The sequence below is a fragment of the Ipomoea nil genome, unplaced genomic scaffold (assembly GCF_001879475.1).
Source record: "Ipomoea nil cultivar Tokyo-kokei standard unplaced genomic scaffold, Asagao_1.1 scaffold0482, whole genome shotgun sequence".
Taxonomy (NCBI): Eukaryota; Viridiplantae; Streptophyta; class Magnoliopsida; order Solanales; family Convolvulaceae; genus Ipomoea; species Ipomoea nil.
In genome coordinates this window covers 37,660-62,297 of record NW_017616910.1, presented here as the reverse complement: position 1 = coordinate 62,297, position 24,638 = coordinate 37,660, and the positions used below count along the sequence as shown (strand labels likewise).

At 35.2% G+C, this 24,638-nt stretch overlaps 2 protein-coding genes and 1 long non-coding RNA gene across 7 annotated transcripts; 2 read left to right on the top strand and 1 right to left on the bottom strand.

Annotated features, from left to right (window-relative positions):
• The first annotated feature begins 670 nt into the window (after positions 1 to 670).
• On the top strand, positions 671 to 23,821 carry LOC109173772. The gene is made up of 3 exons (XR_002052960.1): positions 671 to 681; positions 10,089 to 10,094; positions 23,724 to 23,821. It is a non-coding gene; the product is annotated as an uncharacterized LOC109173772 (long non-coding RNA).
• On the top strand, positions 11,362 to 15,588 carry LOC109173766 (type I inositol polyphosphate 5-phosphatase 4-like). Of its 5 annotated transcripts, none has more exons than XM_019323062.1 (13): positions 11,362 to 11,983; positions 12,095 to 12,182; positions 12,472 to 12,564; positions 12,711 to 12,798; positions 12,902 to 13,006; positions 13,082 to 13,691; positions 13,784 to 13,977; positions 14,061 to 14,169; positions 14,265 to 14,413; positions 14,745 to 14,974; positions 15,086 to 15,174; positions 15,277 to 15,342; positions 15,460 to 15,588. In XM_019323062.1, the coding sequence occupies exons 1-10, from the start codon at positions 11,954 to 11,956 to the stop codon at positions 14,968 to 14,970; spliced, it is 1,692 nt and encodes a 563-aa protein (XP_019178607.1). In that variant the 5' UTR covers positions 11,362 to 11,953; the 3' UTR covers positions 14,971 to 14,974; positions 15,086 to 15,174; positions 15,277 to 15,342; positions 15,460 to 15,588. The 5 variants fall into 5 exon arrangements, with proteins under 5 accessions (XP_019178607.1, XP_019178605.1, XP_019178606.1 ...); XM_019323060.1 differs by having other exon boundaries at positions 15,269 to 15,342; XM_019323061.1 differs by having other exon boundaries at positions 14,745 to 14,993; positions 15,095 to 15,174; positions 15,269 to 15,342.
• Positions 20,315 to 22,269, bottom strand: LOC109173768 (globulin-1 S allele-like). Its single transcript, XM_019323065.1, has 4 exons — positions 21,768 to 22,269; positions 21,485 to 21,660; positions 21,068 to 21,403; positions 20,315 to 20,988 (listed from the first exon to the last, which is right to left on the bottom strand). Exons 1-4 carry the CDS (start codon positions 22,219 to 22,221, stop codon positions 20,539 to 20,541), a joined length of 1,416 nt encoding a protein of 471 aa, XP_019178610.1. The 5' UTR covers positions 22,222 to 22,269; the 3' UTR covers positions 20,315 to 20,538.
• Positions 23,822 to 24,638: the final 817 nt, after the last annotated feature.

The following is a 24,638-nucleotide window of genomic DNA, read 5'->3' as shown; positions in this document are numbered from 1 at the left end:
CAAATGTCCACAATCCACCTTTTAAAAATTCACAATTTGTATACTACAAACACAAAATGTTAACACATATGTAATTGATTATCTTATTTTCCATTCACAAGTTCCTTTCAAATACTGCAGTTACACAATATTAACAGATTAAGATTTGATGACCATGTATTGTATTCACAAATTCCCTGTGTTTTGACTTAGAAACACAATTTATATTCTAGAAGTTCACAATTTCAATACTAAAAAAAATACCATTTATACGTCGTTTAGGACCCGAGTCCACGGTATAACGATTGCATTTTAAAACGCATAAAACCAGACCTTTCACCTAACGTTTCTTGAGCGGCCTACATGATAATTGATAAAGAAGCCCACAATCCATATTGCCTAAGTGATGCACACAACTACATAAGAACACGGGCTGAATTTGGGGCTTATCTCACGTTATAAGTTGGAGACCAAAGACGAGAATGAATGTTTTGGGGGATAGAAGGGAATGTGTTAAATGTGGGCTGGTCCCAAGAATGAAGGATCCTAATCACAAGCCTGATTGAGATACAATACAATGACCAATCCCTATAACCAAACAACAGACATCATGGTCCCTACGTTAAAGAGGGCCAACTGGTCCATGCCACCCACCTAGCTGCTTTGCTCACACTCTTTTATGGTTGGGAGTATTTAATGTTAGTGACCCTCCATAATGGACCAAATCCTTATATCTAACACCAACATCATTTATTCTCCATACACACCTATACATATACACATATATAGAAATCAAATGTTAGTCCGGAGTATAACTCGAATGCTTAATCAATCTAAAATAAGTTAATGAAAATTTTTGTTTTGTTAGTAATTGACATCGATTTATCTCTTACACCAGTTTCTAGAGTATGAGCGGTAATAACCCGACTTTTAAGTTTGGGTTCAAATTTATAGAAACAAAATGTTAAAGTTGATAAATACCATATATATACATGTTGAGATTAACAAAAACAAGAAACAATAATAATGGTAAAAAGGTAAAGAAGGTAAGATTTACGTGGTTCGGCAATGTGCATACGTCCACATGAGTGAAACTATTCTTTTATTAAATGTGATGGTGATAGTGGTGATACAACACCTAAGGATACAACTAATGTATTTATAGCCATCTATCCCTATACAATTGGTCTGGCCCAATCCGCTCTACTCATATTGCTTATATGAGACAAACTAAAACATCTCCACATTGACGAATATGCCATTTAGGAGAAAAGACAACTCAACAAATCTCCACATTGATGAATATGCCTTTTATAATAAAAGACTTATCTCACAATCTCCACCTTGACGAATATGCCCTTTAGGAGATCGAAAAGACTTATCTCACATATACCCATGGGTCGAAACAACCATGCTCATCTTAACTGGCCGACCACATGCACCACGCAACATCAAACATTTCTCAGTGCATGTTCACGAACCTCTTCATCTCGAGTCATTCGCCTTCAACCGTCAATCTGTCATATCGACTGCCATTAATGCTCATCCCAACTACCAATCCATATGCACCACGCACCATCTAGCGTTCCCGCGGTCTTTTTCCATTTCATCACAGTTAAAGCACCCTTATTGATTTTAATGGTTTCCTTATCACTTTCAAACCTAGAATCAGGTTTTTAGTTAGTCCCGATATATGTCTGACATCATGCAAAGTTCTAACAATACCATCATACATCTGGATGTTAATATCACCAATACCTACGATATTATGACATCTATCCTCGCCCAAAAAAACATAACTGAAAGTACTTGACCTATAAGTTGTGAACCACTCCCTATTAGGTGTAATATGATAGGAGCATCTCGAGTTTAGAATCCAAGCATCTGACAACTGACTTTATGAAACTGCTAAAACATTATCTTCACTATAATCTGAGTCATCAACATGTACCATGTTTACAGTCTCTTGTTACTTCTTCAACTTTGGATAATCACTTTTCATGTGCCCAATCTCCTTACATTTGTAGCACCAAATTTTTTTTGTTATTTCTGGACTTAGACCTAGAGTTTCTATTCCCGAAATTATCACTCTTTTGCTTCCTTGATCATGACTCCCCTTAACATACAAACTTTCACCAACGCAACCCTCTCTTGCATCTGCATACGCTTGTTATGAGCCAACAGGGTTGCAGAGATCTCATTGTACTTACTCGTGTCTTTCCTTTATGTAAGAGTAGTCACCCGATGTTCAAAGGAAAGATGTAGTGAACATAGCAAGATCATCGTCTTTTCTTCATCTTCAATCTTGACATCAAGTCTGACCAGATATGAGATTATCTAGCTGAAGACATTAATACGATGCACCGAGTTTGAACTCTCCTACATCTAGTAGATCTAACGGTTGAAAATAAACAAAAATTTGTAATATTTATGAAAATGACCCCGCTCATTTTTTACTTGATTTCTCATCCATCAGATCTTGCAGATCAACGGTTTGAATTTGTCAACAAGTTCTCACGTGAGAAGTAGTTCTCATATGATTAGGATTATATATATATATATATATATATATATATATATATATATATATATATATATATATGTGTGTGTGTGTGTGTGTGTGTGTGTGTGTGTGTGTGTGTGTGTGTATGTATGTGTGTGTGTGTGTGTGTGTGTGTGTGTGTGTGTGTGTGTGTGTGCGCGTGTATTCAAATGAGGACAAGTATATTATAGAGGACTGTGAGGACAGATGTAGTGTGTGCCATTAGCCGGTATGGCATGTGCATGACCGAATGTAGTCGTGTGCCACAGTTTGTATGTCGCGTGCTAGATTTGTTAATTTATAGAGCCTTGGTTCGAAACCTGATGTTTACATTTATTCTTGTGTGTCATTATGTATTAAGTTGTGTGCCTGGTATACACACACACACACACACACACACACACACACACACACACACACACACACACACACACACACCGGGAGGGGTCCTAGTGCGGTAATTTGCTCAGGTGTGGACGTGCAGTTTAATCTGAGCCGTTGATCTAGATTAATGGCTCAAATCAATGAAAAAAAATACGCATCTGGAAGGAAACCAACAATTTAACCTTAAGCATGAAAATGACGCACTTCAGTACACAAACCATGCACTTTAAGTACACAAACCACACACCTTAAGTACACAAACCACACACCTAAGGTTTTAAAATGGCACACCTTAAGTTTCAACAACTCACGCACCTTAAGAAGGAAAACAACGCACCATAAGAAGGAAAATCATGCACCTTAAACTTCAGGTTGACGCACCTTAAGTTTCAACAACAACTCACATTAAGCACGCAAACCACGCACATTAAGCACAAAAACCACACACCTTAAGTTTCTACAACTACTCACATTAAGCTTACAAACCACGTACCTTAAACACAAAAATCACGCACCTTAAGTTTCAACAACTACTCACATTAAACACACAAATTAACCACGCACCTTAAGCACACAAATCACACACCTTAAACACAAAAACTACGCACTTTAAATTTGACCTAGATACAAAAATTATCAAATTATTATCCCCTTTTTTTAAAAATTTTTTTAATTTTTTTAAATCCTGAATATTGATTTAAGCAAGATCAATGACTCAAATTTAACCGTACAATCGCATGGCAACTGAATTCCACGCACCAACCAATAAAAACTATAATTAGTGCACATAAGAATTCACAAAATGCATGTTGAAGAGATATTGAAAGTATTTGCAATTAAAAAATAAATAAATAATAATAATAAAAGATATTGAAAGTAGAAGAGGTCTACATCAGCATTTAAGTTACTGAAAAGCACGTTGAGGAGGAGATGTGCTTCGGAAATGCTTCTTTCATTTCCATGTGATAAAGAAAAGAGCATTGACCGCGAGAAATCTTAATGAGAAACGACAAAACACCAAAACTAGTTTCATTTAGCCACCCTTCAAATAAATAAAAAAAATAAAAAGAATAAAATAATAAAAAAGAAACCAATTTCTTTCATTGAGAATTTAATTTTAATGTCTTGATATTCTCAGTGATGGTCCCTCTAGGGACATTTGATAAAACTAAAATGATACAGAGAAAATAAACAGAACCTTTGCACAAAAATGATACGTACAAATTGTATAATGGTCCTAATAATGGTTGGATGAGTTATGAGTAGTCTATAATCGAGTTAGAATAAAAATAGACGGACTATAATTATATATATGGTTTAAAAATAAGCAAAACATAAACATGTTGTGGTATGAGTGTTTTGCGAAGTCATTATCCAATTTTGCCATATTGTACTTTTTTTTCTTTTCTTTTTTTGTTTTTTTTTTTTTGGTATTACGTGAGAAAGAAGTATAAAATGTTAATGGTTTTTGGTTTATATTAAAACTTGTTTATATATAAGATTTATGGAGTAATATTCAAATAATATATATATATATATATATATATATATATATATATATATATATATATATATATATATATATATATATATATATATATATATATATATATATATATATGATACAAATTTAATATTAAATTAATTGAGTTTTATATATTTGCTCTTAATTTATTTTCAACCATTTTATTCTATTTTTTTCATAATATAAAATGAATGAATTATATGGGTTAAAAAATATAAATTTAGTTTGTGTATTATTACATATATATAAACGGGGCTTACTTAATGCATGTATATTTTTATATAATAATTGAGAATTTTTTTCGTTACTCATTTTTTAAAAAGTGAAAATTTAGAAATATGACGAAAGAAAATTGCCAGCTAGCTCTAGATATTTCTTATTCCTTCCAAACTTTGATTTGATTTGTGAAACATGTGTCCAAGTAAATATTTGATTGAGACAATGTGTTATTTACCATAAAAGGATTATTCACTCATGATTAACCCTACTTGTTGACTTGCAAGTCAAAATCAAGATTCTAACAATAATTCTCCTAGCTTTGAAATAAAGAGCAACTGAAATTTGCTTAGTATAATTAGATGAATTATTTAATATGTTGTTATATAATATCTTACTTGGCTCTTATGCAAACTAAACCATTTTTCTTAGCTTCCTATTTTGCCTGGATGTTAAATTGTAATGATAAGATTATGTAAAAGTGTAAATTACCAAAATGAAAAAAAAAAAGACAAACAAAAAAAGAAAAAAATCCAAGAATGTGAAGTTTAGACGGTGACAACCATGAATTTTTCTCTGTCAAACAAAAACAATTATAGTTATCTTCATTTGGACTATTTTCATCGTCTCACAAGTGGGTTGTCTTGGTATGTTTTCTTCAATTATTTTTTAATTTTTTTGATATTATTTATTAGAAGAACAAATCATCGCCTATTCAACATAACCAACTTAGTACTAGTTGGTTGAATTGCTAACTAATAAGCATAATTACATTTTTTTTGTAAGTTCAAATAATTTGCTAGTCAGAGCGCACATTTTGGAGTTGATGATTTCAATTGAATTGTCACGTACAATTTGAAACTTGAGTTCACCATTATTCTGTATTGAAAATAACATCTCATTCTATAGAAATAATTAAGAGGAAAAATGAATAAATTATATATATATATATATATATATATATATATATATATATATATATATATATATATATATAGGCGGGTTCAGGTGCGGCAGTGTCTTACGGTGCGGTTATTTCTTACGGTGCGGCAACACCAATAGTTCACCAAATATGCACCATCAACGTTAGGAAACACACCACACAAAACAGAGTAAACAGAGCCCTGCATCACCAAACACACACCATTAGGTGTGAGTAAAAACACCATACACTGTTCGGAAATACACCATTGGGGGTGGTGAGTTATATGGTGTGTTTTTTTGAGTCTGTGGTGTATTTTGTGATGTTTTATTACATTTCATTGGGGTGTGTTTTTATTACACTGTTGGTGCATATTGTTAACACTGTTGGTGTATTCTGGAATTTAACCGCACCGCCGCACCGTAAGACCCCGCCGCATATGAGCGCTTATATATATATATATATATATATATATATATATATATATATATATATATATATATATATATATATATATATATATATATATTTTCAATTCCGCAATCGATATGATTAATTATTTGAAGTTTGCTTGCATGCAGAGGTACATTTTCTTGTTATTTGAAATGGGTGTCAACTATTGATGGATGATGACCCATCAACTTTATATCTTTCTTTCCAGGTTAACAACTTATCCAAAAACCAAAAAACAAAATAATTTTAAAAAAGAAAAAAAAAATGAAGTAGGTTGAATGAATGCCATTCCATTCAACATTTGGTTGTCATCTTATTGCTTTAAATTAGGGTCTCTTTCTATTGTTGGTGGATCACTATCATTTGATGAAGGGAACACAATATATATATATATATATATATATATATATATATATATATATATATATATATATATAGGAATTATATTTCTAAAGTAAAACTCTCGTCACATATCTTGATTTTATTATTTAAAATAATAATAATAATAATAATTGTGAATCATTATTTTTTATGAATGAATAAAAACAAACTTTGTAAATTTGAGAATAAAATTTAAAAGTATACGTAATATTAATCGGGAGAAATATATAATGTTGAATGAATAATTGGATTTTCCCCGTACCAATACTTTTACTAAAATCTAAATAGGGCCAATGCATGCACGATGAGACTTAATTCAAATCTTAGGTTAAATGCTGTCCAAGCTAATTAAGCATATATAGCTTAGGTTAGCTACTATACCTAATTACCTATATGCTTTGACACTTGAATGAATTTAATTGAAAGAATGCCTTTTGTCTTTGTTTAGTGTCAAAAGCATTACAACACCCTTCACATGGAATGTAAACTAGTATATATAAGTGATGGCAATAAAGATGGGAAACATTACATATCCATTCATCATATATCTCTATCAATTTGGGCGGATGGTATTGTTAGATATGTTTCGTATTAACTAAAAATATATAAAATTTAGGTATATGACCTATTTAGGTGGATGGTCATATGATCTCTTATTAATTCTGCAAGAGATTGTGAAGTGATATTTAAGTTCGGGTCAAAACCTTCACTCATGAACTAACTTTTGTGGTGAAGTTATATATGATATGATCTTAATTTGAGTATCATATCATTTGATGATGTTCAATGCATAACATACATAAAATGACGGATTATATATCCAATCAATATTGATTCCCGAATCTTAAAATTTCAAAGAGGGGTGATCATGGTTAGTTGCACATATTGCAATGGCTGCACAAGTGCATAAATCTCAACAATTGTTGCAACCTTAAGGAAATTGATATATGTAAAAAGACGTAAAATGAAATATGTTTAATTTATAGTATGTGTGTTTTTTTTTTTTTTTTTTTGATAGTTGGTGAACTATTGTAATTTATTTTAACTTTATATATCCAATACTAACTTAACTTTGATGTAGTAAAAAAAAATTAAACGTAACAATTTAACAATAAAAGATTAGTGTAGAATTCCTTTTTCAAGGTGGATTTTTATTTGTGTGTCACATAGTTTCTATTGGGGTACGCTTCTTCCTTCCTTTGTCTCCAAAATAACTCGATTTCAGAGTATGCAAAAATATAATATGAGTATTAGAAGGTGTCCATATACAATTATAATGATGATACCAAAATAAATAAATGAACTATTAACTATTCAAATAATAATTTACTAAATGATTACGAGTTTGATATATTCTTGCCAACATCTCCTTAGTCGAGTTCATTGCACATGATTTTTCTGAGATGGTTTACGAGTTATTACATATAAACAATGTTTACTCAATACACATTTTTAAACAGTGGCTATGAATTTCTCGTCACAAAATAATAATAATAATAATAATAATAATAATAATAATAATAATAATTGAATTTGATTAGATTGCTTAGGTGAGCAAAACGGGAGGCCTGATTTTGTTGGCTGGACAACTAGCTCGATTTTGACAAGTCTTGGCTACCCTTATGATTGGGACCATACCAAATTGTAGACTATCCATATCAAACCAACTTATTACTATCAATTTGATAAAGTTTAATATTTTATAATATACTCTAAATAAATCTATTTTTATCTTATTACTTACTAAAATTTTACTTTGTTAACAAACTTATGAATTCTGTCCTTAACTAACACCCACACCACATAAAACATTTCAAACTTTTACTAACACCATGACACCAGTGTAATAAACTCGTAGTTCCTAACTCACTGAGCTGAAATACATCTCGTCATTTACTTCGTTCACAAAATCGTATAAGCAAAATAGTGGGAGGTCAATTGTATATATTGACTTTGTTTGGAGGGCAACCCCAACAAATTAAAGCGGGTAATACAATTGGCTTAGTAACCACAAAGTTCTAAGTTCAAATCCTTGTGGGAGCTATCTATCGATCTTCTAGGTTTGGACCAATCAACTATGGATAATTTAGATTGATTTGTTTTATTGTAATTTTTTTCCCGGCTAAGGTCAAAAGACGAGTTCATTCAGAACACACCTTCACATATCTATTGCGAGTTTTTATTTTGTAAATAAAAAATAAACGAAAGTTTTAATTTCGGGTTAAGTTTAACCCCTTTTTTAAATTATAAAATATAGGGGAATGACTAGGATTTCTTTTTAAGATAAATTGGGACTAGCAAATAGGTCTGAAACCATCTTGGAAGTGTCATGTCAAAACACTAACTCATAGTTTAATGTTTGAGCTAATAAATGAAGTAACAGTACTAATATTTTTTTTGTTTTTTTTTTTTTTGGAAACAGTACTAATAGTTTAATAATGTTTTTTTTTTTAACAAATAGTTTAATAATGTTAGAACCTATAGTACACTTGATTGCAAATTAAAGCCCTTGGAACATGAAAACAAAGGCTGAGCCAAGGGGGAACCAAACACAGTCTCCCACATGCAGCATGTGTGTTAAGAATAGTCAATTGTTTGGAGCTTAATCCAAGAAATTAAATTAATTTAAATTTGTTCTTACTTACATTAAATAACAATGCCAAGAATATCCTTTCAAAAAAAAAAAAAAAACAATGCCAAGAATATCAATCCTCTAACTCATCCATTGTGCATATGTGTCCCATTCATTAATTGATAAATATTTGCAAATTCATTTATTATAATATGCTTCAAGTGACATGGACCTGTCCTAGCTCAGCTCACTCTTAGGGAACTTTTGAAAACTTTTAATTGATGATTTTTAGTTTGTAATCATAAACTTATATAATTTTTTTTAATATGGTACGTTTGAAAATTAACTTAAAAGTGTGTTTGAGAGAGCGATTAGAACAATTGTGATAGTTTATTACTCTAGACATACTTCAAAGATCGATCAGGACCAAAATTGTGTGTTGTGCCATTGAAGTTGTCCACTACTCCAATTGCAAAAAAAAAAAAAAAGAATTGGACCGATTAAAGTTGTCTAAATAGTCTAGTTGAGAAAATTTAATTTTTGACCTCCTGACTATTATACATGAATCATATTTGATTATCGACTATTAAAATTTTATAATTATGTGCATGACTATGTAATTTGTATCATATTTGGTACTGTCATCTAATTTTTTGGTCAACTATTGCCAGTGCTCAGCACTGCATTTGCTTCTTCAAAATGAACACTTTTGGAAGGAGCACTTCCAACAAAACTTGATCGGAGAATTGGACGGTATGACCAAATGCGATGCAAATTGCATACTCATGCACCTAATTAGAAAATTTTACTCCCTTTGTCATATTTACTATTCATTAGTTAAATCAACTCTTTTTTTTGTTGCTTATTTTCTTTAGTAAATTTTACGGAGTATATACTAATACTAAACTTAATAGTTAATATTATGAAAAATTGAATTAAAAAATAACTTCAATCAAACCTTATTAACCGAACCAAACAAACAAAATGGGACAAAGAGAGTAATAGTTAATGACTAAATGTGATTCATATATAATAATTAGGGGAACAAAAGTGTACTTTGTTCATTCTAATTTTACTATTATAACCATTCTAATTTTATCATTGTCCCTAGCAGATTAGAGTCTTAATCTTGCATACAAATTATAACTTTTCGATTGGGTTCACTTCAAACCCTAAGAAATTGTGTGGGCTATGCTTATGGGTGGAACTCAAAGTGAATCTAGCAACACAACACCACTTTTCATGCATACAAATGCCCCTATTAGCCCTACCATGATCCTATGTTAATGTGCTAATGTTCTTTATAAGTTAGATTTGGGACCATCGTATCATCTCCAAAGCACAAACAGTACTCACATTAATCCATAATGCACTCACACAAACATGTTGTCTGCATTGCAATTTAAATGACTCAAGAAATTAAACCAAAACCCCTAAATTTGGGACTATTGCCTGTCACCTTGGGACACAAATATGGGTTGACCCAAAACAAAAGACTTGTTTTTTGAGCACATGAACACATTGCCCTTATAATTCATTGCCTAAGATAATCCATTGTCACTAAAGTTAGGAACCAAAACATACATACATTCTCCAAATTGTCTATAAACCCAAAAATCCACATTGGTAACACAACAATTCTTGTATACAAACTTTGAAATTATATTATTATTATTATTAAAGCTAGTGAACGATTTTATTTTATTTTATTTTTTTTAATTTTTTTTGCTTTTTAATTACCTTTCGAGACCAAGTTGGCACAATATTTTAATAACGTGTTTATTAACCAGATAAATTTTCTATTTTTTTTGGAGAAACGAAAAACTGAATGAAGTAAAATAGATCCATCCATTTACTTGTGCATTTTTCTAATTTGAAAACACATAATTGAGAACAAAATCGGAGACAAATAGATAGAATAATTGAAATAAATTTAGCTTTAAAGTTCTAGTAAATTTTTCACGCATTGATGATAATGTTGATCGGTTATATCCCTTTATAGTTTGCAAACTATATATTAAACAATATTATAGTTTACTTGGTCACCCTCGATGTGGGTTTCCTGGGCATCCAAAATTGAAAAATATAATATGTACTATCATTTTTTACTCCCAATTTTTATTTCTACACCCAAAATCTTGATGTAAACATTTGTATTGGGACCCACATGAAAAAAAAAAGTTGCTTATTAATACCCGCTACATCAGGAAGTAAAATTTAGGAATAAGATTTAGAAGTACATGGAAGTAAAAGTCTCCAAAATTATAAAAAGATACTATTGGTTCTCAAAACCCAATAAAGCAATGCTTTATGCCCATACAATTTTACTAACTACAATAGAGTAGGTTTCAACACACTAGAAATTCTGTCTTTTTGAAAGAGATTTACCATATTTAAAGAAAAGGGAATTAGAGCCACATTCATTCTTTTTAAGGTAGTATGATGAGCTGTGCCTGCAATAGATTAACTCCATCTTTTCCATCTTTCCTTCCTCAAATTGCTTTCTCCTCTCATTACCAAGCAAAAAAAGAGGACCATGTTTGGGAACAAGGAGAAAAAGAACATTGCTTGGATTGTAGATAAAACCTCACTTTGCTGACCAAAGGGCAAAGATTTAGAGAGAGAAAGAGGTCCGGGCTCGTGTTTGGAGATCAATATTGTTATTTCTGCATTGCCCCTCTGAGTATCTTTGATTCTTTTCTCTGGGCTGTTAAGCAAGAGAAAGAATACTCTCAAAGCCGGCTTCTTTGGATTGATTTGCCTGGTATTTGGAATACCCAGAAATCAAAATGCAAAACGAGTGGGGCTATCTTATTCCCTTGAATTGGTTTCTCTTCATTACTTGAAAAGAAATAGAGGATTCTGTATCTCTGTTTCACCCCATTTGGTACTTTTATCACAGAAAATAAACTTCCTTTCTGGGTTCCCGGTTATATTTTGATTATCAGTTCCCGGATCTTTGTATGAAGTTCTGAAATAATGAGAGATGAAAGTTTCAAGAAACCTAAGGTTTGTTTGTAAAAAGTAATGATTTTTTTTTTTTTTTTTTTTTTTTTTTTTTTTTTTTTTTTTTTTTTGTGTTTCTGCTCAAAACTGCTAATTTGGGTTGTGTTGATTTAGATTTCATGGACCAAGACACTGGTCAAGAAATGGTTCAATATCAAGAGCAAAGCTGAGGACTTTCATGCGGATGACATCCTCTATGGAGGTGATTGATCTAGGACTTATTTGATTTGTTTGTGTGTTTTTTGTAGTGATTAAGGAACAATTATTCTGTATTGATATGTGCCATTCTTTGTTCAGCTTGAAATCTGGTCTTTTGTTTTCTTCTTTCTGAAACCTGTTCCAATTAGTACTCTTTTCCTAGTTTTTAACAAAAAAAAAAGGTTTTTGTTTTGTTCATTCTCTTTTATTGTTTTGTTAAAAGATGTGGCTTTGATGCCCCTTTAGCAGCAAAATGACACAGCCTTGATGGCTTTGTATCTTTACTTTTTCAGGTGTTGATGATGAATGGAGGAACAATTTTGCAGAGAGAGAGACATGTACTGTTAAGAAAAGCAAATCAGGTATTCAGTATCAGACAAGCACAAGTATTTTTTCCTTTGGACCACACCACTAGTTAACCCACTAGATTTATACGACTAAGCAAAGAATCTGTCGTGTTTGTCATATGATGTTTTTTTGCTCGCGTTTTTTAATGTTGTCCTGTGTTTCGTGTTTCTGATTGAACCAGCAGAGATGGGTTGTAGACGAAACTCGGGTCGTGTTAGGCGAAGTAAGATTGACCTCGATACTTCCCAGGTTACAGATGTAAATAACTATAGGTGTGCTCTTATTTCGCGTGTTTATTATTGGTCTATAATTTCGAAAAATGCCCAAGCTTTAGAGAAGTTAGGTTATAATATATGTGTGTTTACCTTGAATTAGGATCTTTGTAGCTACATGGAATGTGGGCGGGAAATCTCCGCCCGACGATTTAAGTCTCGATGAATGGCTCCATACCTCGAGTCCTGCAGATATCTATGTGTTAGGGTGAGTTAGAACTTAGAACAACCAAATTCGTCGTTTTTTATGCAAGGAAAATAATCTTTTATGTATGGGTTTTAGGTTTCAAGAAATTGTTCCGTTAAATGCTGGTAATGTCTTGGGCACGGAGGATAACGGTCCAGCAAGAAAATGGCTAGCACTTATACGAAAAACGCTAAACAGTATGCCTGACACGAGTGGTAGTAGCTACTATCCCCCTTCCCCGATTCCCAATCCCGTTGTGGAACTCGATGCTGACTTCGAGGGGTCGACGAGGGATAGTGCGTTATTCCACCGTCGTTCGTTCCAGTCGTTCAGCCGTAGCATGAGGATGCGGGAGAGCGACTTGTCGATCCCCCAGCCTCGGTTTGATCACCGGTTTAGTGTCTGTGACAGAGTAGTATATGGGCAAATGCAAAATAACGACTATGATCCAAATGACCATTGGGGTGATTCCTCGGACGATGATTCTCCCGGTATCGAATATTCCCCGCCCTCGTGTAATGGTTCTGTTTCCATGGACGATCGAGATAGACAGACCGTGCAATCGAATAAGTACTGCTTAGTTGCGAGCAAGCAAATGGTTGGGATTTTTCTCACGGTGTGGATAAAAGGTGATCTAAGAGACGATGTTTGCAATTTGAAAGTCTCGTGTGTTGGGAGAGGATTGATGGGTTATCTCGGGAACAAGGTAAACGGTTTGTTAGAGCTTTATTAACCTAAGTTGTATACGATATTACTCCATACTAGAATAGGTAATCTCATGAAAGTGTGTATTTCCAGGGCTCAATATCAGTTAGCATGTCTTTGCATCAAACGAGCTTCTGCTTTGTCTGTAGCCATTTAACTTCGGGGCAAAAGGAAGGCGATGAGCTAAGACGGAACTCTGACGTGTTGGAGATCCTAAAGAAAACGAGGTTCCCAAGAGTTCATGGCACCGGGGACGAGAATTCTCCTCAAACAATCCTCGAGCACGAGTAAAGGCCTTTACTTTTTACTTACCATTGCTACTTTTGAAAGTTTTTTTTGTTAAAAAGCTTTCGTTTTTGCATTTGTGAAGTCGAATTATATGGCTCGGGGACTTGAATTATCGCATTTCCCTGTCTTACCGAACTGCAAAGGCTCTAGTCGAGATGCGCAATTGGAGGGTGTTGCTAGAAAACGATCAGGCATGTTAGCTGTTATTTCTCGTTCCTCGCTTTCTTGAATTCAAATTCTGTCACTTCTTTAATCAATATTTTCTTTTATTTCCTTTTTTCAACAGCTTCGAATAGAGCAAAGGAAAGGTCGCGTTTTTACTGGATGGAGCGAAGGAAGAATATATTTCCCTCCAACTTATAAGTATTCGAGCAATTCAGACCGATATGCAGGAGAAGATACACACCCAAAAGAAAAACGAAGAACACCAGCTTGGTAATCTCTCTTTTGACTATATGAAGTATGAATAGCCAATGTAGTATAAGGACAAAACTTGCATCCATGTATTCATATAATTGAAGCATGTGCTCCATCTAAACTAAAAACCTAAGCTGATAGTTGGATTGCACATTTATGTTTATATATATATTATATGCTCAACACGCCCCCTCACGTGTGCGGGCCGATTACTTTTGATGGGCTCCAAGCAACACGTGGACCGTAGTCTCCTTTCCTTTGGCATGACTCTGATACCAAATTGAAGCATGTGCTCTGTAAAATTTTGTTCTTTGTATTCCACGCTTATCTGGTGAACGTGTTAATGAAGGTGTGATCGAATACTATGGTGTGGTCGAGGCCTCCATCAAATGTCTTATGTTCGTGCAGAGTCGAGGTTCTCGGATCATAGACCGGTTTATAGTATATTCTTGGCAGAAGTTGAGTCCATAAACCGCAATCGAATCAGGAAAAGCTTGAGCATTTCGAGCTCTAGGATCGAGGTCGAAGAGCTGCTGCCATATTCACATGGATATGATGGATGGAATTACTACTGAGAAACGAATCCATATATATCAGTGTATGCTCTCTTTCTCGCTCTCATGTTTGTCTTGAATTCTTGGAACATTAATCCACTCGAAACATCATTTGAACTCAAAAGGATCGTTGATTTCTGAATAGGTTTCTGTAAAATCATGCCATCCCAGCAGGAAAAGCGGTCCTTAGCAAATAGCAAGCTGCATTTAACACCAATTTACTCGGTAAAATTGTTACTTAAATCCTTCTTTTTAACATTATTGCTGCCATGGGTTTAGCGTTTTACCTGATACTTGTTATTGTGTCGAATCAATTAAGGATTCCAGATAGATTGTGAGCCAACATTGCAGACAAATGAAAAGAGCCGCTTTTTTCTGCAATGCCCAGAAAAGGTTTCTTGCTTAAATAGTTAAATCCCTCTTTTTTTTTTCAAGAATATTCCCATCATTCTTTTCATCTTTTTCTCTTACTCATCCTCTGATCTTCATGCATTTCCACATTTTCAACAGATTCCTGCATGGTGTTTTAGCAGAAACGAGGGAATCTGTAACCATGACAGATGCTCGGAAGGAAACCTCGATCGCTGTTCCATTATTCGGTGAATAATCTGTCGTTTTTACCATTGAATCCGCGCCATTGATACACTGCCCAGTTTCTTGAGAAGTTTGACTCTGCAAGGTTTGTTCACATGCACATATGAGATCATTCTTCAGTCCCCATGTGCCATCTGGAGAATATGCTTTAGAAAGCCAAGAATAACTGCAGAAAAACAAACATAGAAATGATATACACAAACCCCCTCCATTGATTCTTCCTTTTATCCTATTTTTAGACAGAGATCCAAATGTAGCTTGTGACAAATAATGCAAGATTGAAATGATGGGCACTTCGATTTGTACTTTGAACGATGCAGATTTATGCAAATTCTTTATTTGTCTTGTACGTGTGTGTCGAAATTATTTGCAGAATTTCTATAAGTAAGAGTTAAACTTTGCAGACATGATCATAGTCAAATCCGAAGATATCGAAATCTTGGATCTTGGATGTTTGAGAAAACACAAAGTACAGAAATCAAGGAAAGGGACTGGCAATTATTGGGTTTTCCTGCAAATCCCTTTGTGAATATTAATGTAATTAGACTAGTCAAGGCTAAACCTTAACCAGACATGTTTGGAGGTTTGTTAATCTTTGAAGTATTGAGAGAATATAATCCCACATAAAAAAAAAAAAAAAAAAAAAAAAAACCCATAGTGACAAGACAGATGGATGTGACATTTGGCAAAGTCTTGCCTTTCTTTCTTTGCATGGGGAGTTGTGATTTCCCTGCCACTGTAAAACTTTCTCCTTTTCCTCTTTTTCTGTAACCAAATCCCCAAAGAGGTAAATTGCTGAATCCTATTTGTTTTTCAACTTTATTGGACACCCATTTTATTATTGGATGTGAGTATGCATTTCTTCTCCCAAGTACTGACTACTTAATCAGTGAGTTAAGCCCGTGCGAGTATGATAGCGCATTTCTTACAATGGTAGAGTTCTTGATAATCATCTCGAGGATTTAATCAGTCTAAGAGCATCCCAATAGGGGAATTTTGGATGGTTTTTACCGATTTAGTTACTTATGTGGATGAGAGAGTGAGGGAAGAGAAGATTTGAGGGCTTCCTACTAAGACCTGGTTTTTATCTGCACTATGGACCCCACCAAAGTTGAAAAGCTATCGTGTTTGTCGTGTGAAGTGAACTGAAGGCGCCCAGTCGGGCACGTGCACGCGCCGGCTGGGTGCGTAATTTCCTTTGTTTTTTTTTTTTTTTTTTTTTTTTCCTTCTTCTATCCCTTATCTATGCATATTGAGAATGCTCTAAGTACACGCTGTACAGTAAGCAGATTCATTTCATTTTACTTTTCTGAGTTTTCGTTATGTTATGTGTTCTTTATTCAATTCTTGATATTTTTTATTTATTTATTATTATTATTATTATTTTTTTTTGTGGTTTGATAATGGCATGACAACCACTATTATTCTTTCATGAACATGGAGAAGATAAAAGAAATGTTATGAAAATGGCAAAAGGGGAGACAAGAATCTTAGTAAGAGAGTGGTTTGGTTTCCTTTGTGGCAGCAAAGGATTGACCATTTCTGATACTATAAACTAATAAAAGGAAGATGTAAACTTTTGTTGGTCTTTAATTGATTATATTTATATTCTATTAGCATAGAAAAGATGATTAATTGGATCCAACATTGAAGTGTGATGAAAGGGCTTTTTTGGAACAGGAAAAGATGACTATTGTTGTTTGAGGTGGTCCCATGAAACCATGCCATTTCAGATGAATCTTGTCTGCCCATTTGGCTAACTTACCATACTGTCACAGTGCCCCATTTCTTTGTTGCTGAGACCTCATTCACATGCTTCATTTCAGACATCATGTGTTACAATATAAATAATGTCTTTTTTTTTTTTTTTTTTTTTTTTTTTTTTTTTTTTTTGGCTTTTGAGTAAGCCTTAAACTAATAAAAATAATGTCTTTGCCACTGGTCTAATGGAACTCATATTTAGGATTCATGCCTGATTTCAATAGGACTAAATTCAAAATCTGAGATCGATAATTTGTTACCAACCTTACATTATATGATTGTGAATAAAGTAAAACTATTAACTTATTGACTGAACAATTTCACGCCATTCTGAATCTATTTACATACTATTTTAATGGCTAAGTGAACAACCCAACGCTTGCAACATACTAGAGTTTAAAATAGCGAAAAACCACCATCGAGTTGCCAAATTAAACCAACTTGTTAATGTGAGTTTTTTGAAAATGACCAGCCTTCTTTACCTAGAATAACTTTTATCCCCCGAAGTGCTTCATAACACAATTCACACACTTTAATGGGCAAACAGCACAGGCCAATCCTTGGAACATACTATAGCTTTAAGTGGCGGAGAAACAACTTTAAGGCACTAAACCTTCCCGTCAATGTAATTTCTTGAAAAAAATTAACTTTTAGGTGGCTAAGAGCCAAGACTAAGATACTAAACCTTCTCGTCTAATCTCTTAAGAAAAATTAATTTATTATAAGTACATATTACTTTCATCAATTGAAAATAATTAGTTAATTTGTACCTTCCCGTCAATGTAATCTCTACTTTTATCGGTTGAACAATGATTAGTCAATTAATACCTTCTCAAGCAAAATTACTTTCATAAGTAATGGATAGAAAATTACTGTGATAATTAGAGCAACCTGAGATTTTTTTGTGGATTTTTAGGTTGCCAAGTAGGAAAGAGGAGGGAAATGTGAGAAAAAAAAAAGAAAAAAAAAACAAGTATGACAAATGAAAGAAAAAAAAAAGTAAAAAGGATGTTTTAGGTGCCCACCGCATGGTGTGCACGCGCCTGGATGGGCGCTTTTGTGCGCCTCACGCGCATTGGGAGCAATTTTTTTTTTTTTTTTGGTGGGATTCATTGTGGAGACAAGAACTCAATATCTCCGACAAGAATCTCAAATCTTATATCTCCTCCACATATATATTAAAATTTGCAAAAACGAATTTAGCTCACTAGTTTGTTTGAATATGCAATATTTGAGAGGAGAGATAAGGTTCGAACCTTGACGTCAACAGTGTGGAGATTACGTTCAAATTAAAGTGGGCAAAAAGGACAGATTCCTTATGCACACCGACATTCACTGACGGAACTGTAGTGGGGCTGCTGCCCCACTCCCCTACCCTATATATATATATATATATATATATATATATATATATATATATATATATATATATATATATATATATATATATATATATATATATATATTAAATATACCAAAATTTAAATAAAGGTAAACTTGACTTAGATGATAAGGCTTTATTATTAGCACTAAATATTAATTAGTTTTTTATTTTTTTTCAAAATATCTCCTGCCCCTGCTGACATTTATGTCAAAGTGAACAAATCCTATGTGCGCATCGTCACTTAGCCATGTCTGCTTAGTAATTAAGTCATCTGATTTACATCCTTCCAAATATTATGTCAGCTAAAGTGTAAGGGCCTTAGAGCAACCACACCAATGCATAATATGGGGATAATGTAAGATGAATTCTCTCATGTTGAAAAGAATAATTGATGTGGAGAAGAAAGAATAGCAAAATAATTCTTCTGCAAATGAGGGGAGAATGGAAGAAAAAAAAAAAAAAAGTGAAGCAAGCTGGCAACGCACGGACTGCGCGTATCGCGCAGTCCAAGAGGAAGGCCGGGCGCGTGCGGTGGCGCGTGGCGCGCCTGACGCGTCTGATTACTTTATTTTTTTTTATTTTAATTTTTTTTGTTTTGTTTTTATTTTTATTTTTTTCTCTCCCCTCACACATTCTCTTTCCTAATCACTCTTACATTATCTCCCAATTCTCCCCAATTAATGTGGATGCTCTTAGAGTTGAAGATTCAACTTTTGTAGAAAAAGACTTGCAAAAAGTACTTTAAAATATTATGGATGCTCTAACTTTTATGAGTTGAATAGAACTATACACTGAAATTCAAGGAACTATATAGGCGGGGGCTTTGATCCACGCGTCAGCGCAGTATGATTACTACTGCATCTCTGTCAATGCAGCAGCAGACTGGGGACGGAGAAGCCAATAGGGCCGCGGTGGGTGGGTGGACACAAATTAGTCAAAACAAAATGGAAACACTGCCAAAATCCCAACCAAATCAATCAACATATATGGTCGATTGTTGCAGGTTTTATAGTACGTACCACTACACGTACGTTGTATAGCCTTGTAGCCTTCCTGTTTGCCAACGTGATGAGAGGAGTATTTGCCTTTTTATGTTTCTTGTCATTGGGCTCCCCATATAGACATCCTGGGTTTCTTTCTGGGCTCACATTAATGTTTCTTCAAATGTAGAACGTTTTGTTGGTCCAAATTTGCATCTCCCTTCATTGCCATCAACTGCCAAAAACCCGAAACCAATAGGCTAATCCAAAATGACTCGAAACCTAGTAAACTGGTATGATTGACTAGATAATCATGTTGTTTGTGAGAAAGAATATAATGGTTCTTTAGGAGAAAGAATGGTCGTAAGACCCAAATCCCACCCGAACCTAAGAGTGGTGCTAAACTTGGCCTTTAGGGATCTTATCGGCCTCTGCCCAACAATCTCCGCCACCTGATGGCTAGACATGGCCCCTTTGCAGCCAACAATAAAAAGAAATTCATTATTTATAGATCATTATTCAAAATAGACTGGTACTGAACTTGACTCTTAAAAGCGATCTCGGTCCAACCATCCCCTGAACCTGATTACTAAACATGGCCCTTTGTTGCCCCACAGTAAAAAAGAAAAAGAAAAAGAGAGAATAGTTGTAAGCAAGCAAAAGGATCCCAGTAGAGGTTTATTATATAGATCCTGTTATGTTTAGGGCATCTCGATTTACCTACATCTCAGCTCTGCGCCACCACATTCATTACACACATTTCTTACATATATAGTCTCCACCTTAATTATTAAGATAAACTGGCTGGCATAGCATCATACGATCGCATGTAGTACGAGGATGTCGCGGTGGGCATGGACGACCGGACCCCTACTGGTCAGCACGGTCCTCAGACTGCTGCCACTCAGGCCCCTTGGAGAACAGCTCAAGATCGTCGTCGTTCTCGAACACTTTATCCACCAGTTTAGAGCTGACCCCGAACGACACCTCCTTGGCGACATCGTCCATGTTGCTGTACAAGTTGTTCTTGCCGGCCAGCGCCACCCTCTCGTTGTTGTCGGCGTTGATGTCGAAGCAGACAATCTGCAAGTTGTCGTCCTGTGATGCGATGCTCACGTAAGGATTGCCGGGCGGGATGACGAACAGCGTGCCGGGTCTCAGTTGAGCGTTCACGGTCTCGTACGTTGGAATGGCTCCTTCCTCGCTGCGTTCTGTCTGGGAAGACACCTGAGGGCACGCCATTTGCGCCCACCCTTTGCCGTCCACCACAAAGGCTAGCTTCGTCGCTCTTGTGTTGAAGAGTGGACCTAACATCCCTCCCTTCACAGATATAGAGATTAAGAATATGAGTTTGTCTAATATAATAGGAGTGAAAGCTGATGATAGTGAGATAACTTACTCGGGTAATGTTGGCGAAAGCAACCTCAATATCTCCGAGCTCCTTGAAATCATCGTTGTCAACTTCGAAGAGTTGGCCATAGTTGTTAGAAACGCTTTTGTGCTTGAAGATATCCACTGGTTTGGAGGACGACGACTTATCCGTCTTGAAGGGCCAAATGGTATCTGATTCTTTTCTCAGAGACTTGAGTTGCTCGTCAGATACTTGGATGAAAGGGCTGTCGTCCCGTCCTCGCAACACTCTTTGTATTGTCTCCTTGCTTTCATCATAAGCTGCTTCCAGTATGCTTGACTTGAAGGCTCTCAAGAACGAATTCCGCCCAGTGCCAAAGAAGAACTGCAACAAATAAAGTGTCATTTGTCTTATATAGAGATTAAGAATATGAGTTTATCTCTTATAAACAAATTAAAGAATAACCTCGAAACGCCCTGGGGTGGAAATGGTTTGTATGAGTTTGATTATGACGAGCTTGTTGTTGTTATCTGTGTTGACCAGATAGCTCGTAGCTCCAGCGGGTATGAACACAATAGAGCCGACACGGATGTCGTAGCTTTTCTTCTTGTTTTTCTGGATTATGTCCAGAGTTCCCTCACCTGTAGATTAAACCCACAAAATTATGAATCTATTTGACAGAACTTATTTAAGAGCTTATAACTTATTTTAAGCTGAAAACTTATAGTTTATTTTAAGCTGTATTTACCCTCCGCGACCAAGCCGATCAGGTCAGCATCCAGGTGGTTCGGGGCGACGAAGGTTTTGGACTCGACTTCGAGAATGCCGAAACGGAAATTCTCAATTCCCTCGAACTGGTTTGACCGTTCGGTAAACCTGGGGAGAACCGAGAATCTGCCTTGTTGGGACCTGTGTGCGGTTCGGAAATGGCGCGGCTGGAACACGTAAGGATTATCATCTTCGCCGCCGCGTCCCTCCTCTTCGCGGCGGCCGGAGCTTCCGCCGCCGCGTTCTTCCTGCCTCCCTTCTTTCTCCTGGATGTACCTCTCGCACTTATCTAGGCACGCTTCGCGCTGTTGCCGGTCGAATGCCATCTGGACTCGGCACTGATGGCGGCATGTTTCGAGCTCCGGGTCCGCCGTACCCAGAGCCACGGCGGCCAAGGCGAAGAAGACGACGAAGCCTAGAGTTTTCAGAATCATGGTTTCTTGTCTCGATTTTTTCTGCGATGCTTAGTGTGATGAAGAAGGTGGTAGATTGGTGGTGCATTTATAGTAAGGTTTGGGTGAAGATTGGGATGAAGAAGATCGGTGGATCACGCATGCAAAGACATGCACGGAGACAGATGTCTAATGTAAATGATACGTGTCCTATGAATACGAGGATGCTCGCCGCGTACCATTTTTATTGGAGTCCATTATGTCAGGTTCTGGGGATCCAATTATAAGTTGATCAGTCAATTTGTTAAATATTCATTTGGTGAGTTGGTTTCATGTTGGATTTTTGTGAGAGAAATCACTATCCAACCTTTGCCTAATAATCTTAGCAGATAAAAAATCACAAAAAAATAGATTAATAGATTAGCTTAATAATCTTAGTAGATAACCACAAAAAGGTAGATTAGCTTAAGTTATTTATGGGTAACTAGTACAATCCGGACTATACTCACTCTGGGTTTCTTGTACTAGGTTATCATACTCTATTGCTAGTTGCCTATTTTGGATGGTTATTGATTAAATATTGATGATTAGTACGTAATATATAATTTGTATTAAACGTTTAAAATTGTGTAAAGTTCCAAAACGGCTAGAAGGAATGTGATAAGTGCTAATTCTTAAGAGTGAATTCCATTTTTGGTCTTATTGTTATAGGTGATTTTTCAATTTTAGTCCATCATAATTATTTTTGTCACATTGCGTTCACTATTATTAAAAGTGTTCTAATTTTAGTCCATTTTAAGATTTTTCGTGAACTAAAATTGAAACACTTTTAATAATAGTGGATGCAATTAGGGGTGTAAATGAGCCGAGTGGCTTGCGAGCCAATCTGTCAAAGCTCGGCTCGAGCTCGGTCAAAATCGAGCTCGAGCCGAACTCGAGCGGCTCGTTTATTAAACGAGCCGAGCTCGAGCTCAAATATTCTAAGCTCGTGGCTTGTCGAGCCGCTCGCAAGCCATAATTAAATAAATAGATAAATATTATATATATGGTAAGGATCAATGTCTACTATTGACTTGTAATTAAAGTGGAGTTGTAAACTTGTTTTGAGTGCTTGGAGTCTTTAAACATTGAAGTTTGGACTTTTAAATTTTTTAAAGTTTTTATTATTTATGTATGGATAAAACAATGTTTATTATTAATTGAAATATGAACTCAAATAGGTGAAAATCGAGCCCGAGCTCGAACAATCGAGCTGCTCGAGTCGAGCTCGAGCGGCTTGAAAAATTGTCGAGCCGAGCTCGAGCATCATTTTTTGAGTTCGATCGAGCTCGAGCCGAACCATGCTTATCGAGCTCGAGCTCAAGCCAACCCATGCTCGAGCTCGACTCGACTCGTTTACACCCCTAGATGCAATGTGGCAAAAATAATTATGGTGGACTAAAATTGGAATAACCCCTATAACAGTAGGACCGAAAATGGAATTCACTCATACTTTTATGTGCATAATTGATATCAAACTCATATGGTTTCATGTCGATGGGAAGATATAAGTATGTGCTTATTTGATTCCTTTGTGTTATTTAGGTGATTTGGAGGCATTGATTGTAACATCATGTAAATTGGAACTCAATTATATTGCATGTGTTTGAAGTCACCTTCGCACAAAGGCATGCTCTGGGAGTCATGAGAGGTCAAGAAAGTGAAAAAGAATGAGTTGGAGTATCATGACATGACCCGGTGAAAATTAGGGCTCACGCTGGTGGTCACGGCGTGAGTACGTACACCAGCGTGACTCCACTCTACTATATATGCTCTTTTCTCTGCCAGACGACATATTGGTATTTTGAGCATATCTCAGGCTAAGAGTGTCCAAATGAGGTGATTCAAGTGGTATTGTAACGGAAACTTAAAGGGATACAACTTTCATAAAAATCACAAAGGCTAGATCGGATGTCTACAAGGTAAAAAATAGCCTAGAAACTAGAACTGCTGCGTGGAGTGGGTGGTCATCAAGATCGAGGTCACGATGTGAACTCGATCGTGACCTCTGAAACCTGCAAAGTGTGCTGAAAATTCACCGTGGAACTCACACCGTAAACCCCATTGTGACCACGAGCCCAAAACCCTTTTTAAATTGTATTTTTAGCACGATTTGATGGGTATAAATAGTTCTAGGCATTTATTTTTAGAAATATTTTCATTTTCTACTCTCTCTCTCTAAGGTTTTCTTGGAGGGAGAGAAAACTTCTCCGAACATTTTATTTATGTAATCAATCCAACTTTGAAGAAGATTTGAAGAGCAATTCCATATTTCATCTTGCAATTTTCAGATTTCATTTCCCTAGTTCTTAGTCAAACCTAGGTCTTGCTTTCCTTAATTACATTTTCTTTCTCCCAATTGTGATTGCAATGTCTCTTGCTTCAATTGATGCTTTCATTTACATTCCTAAGCTGAATAA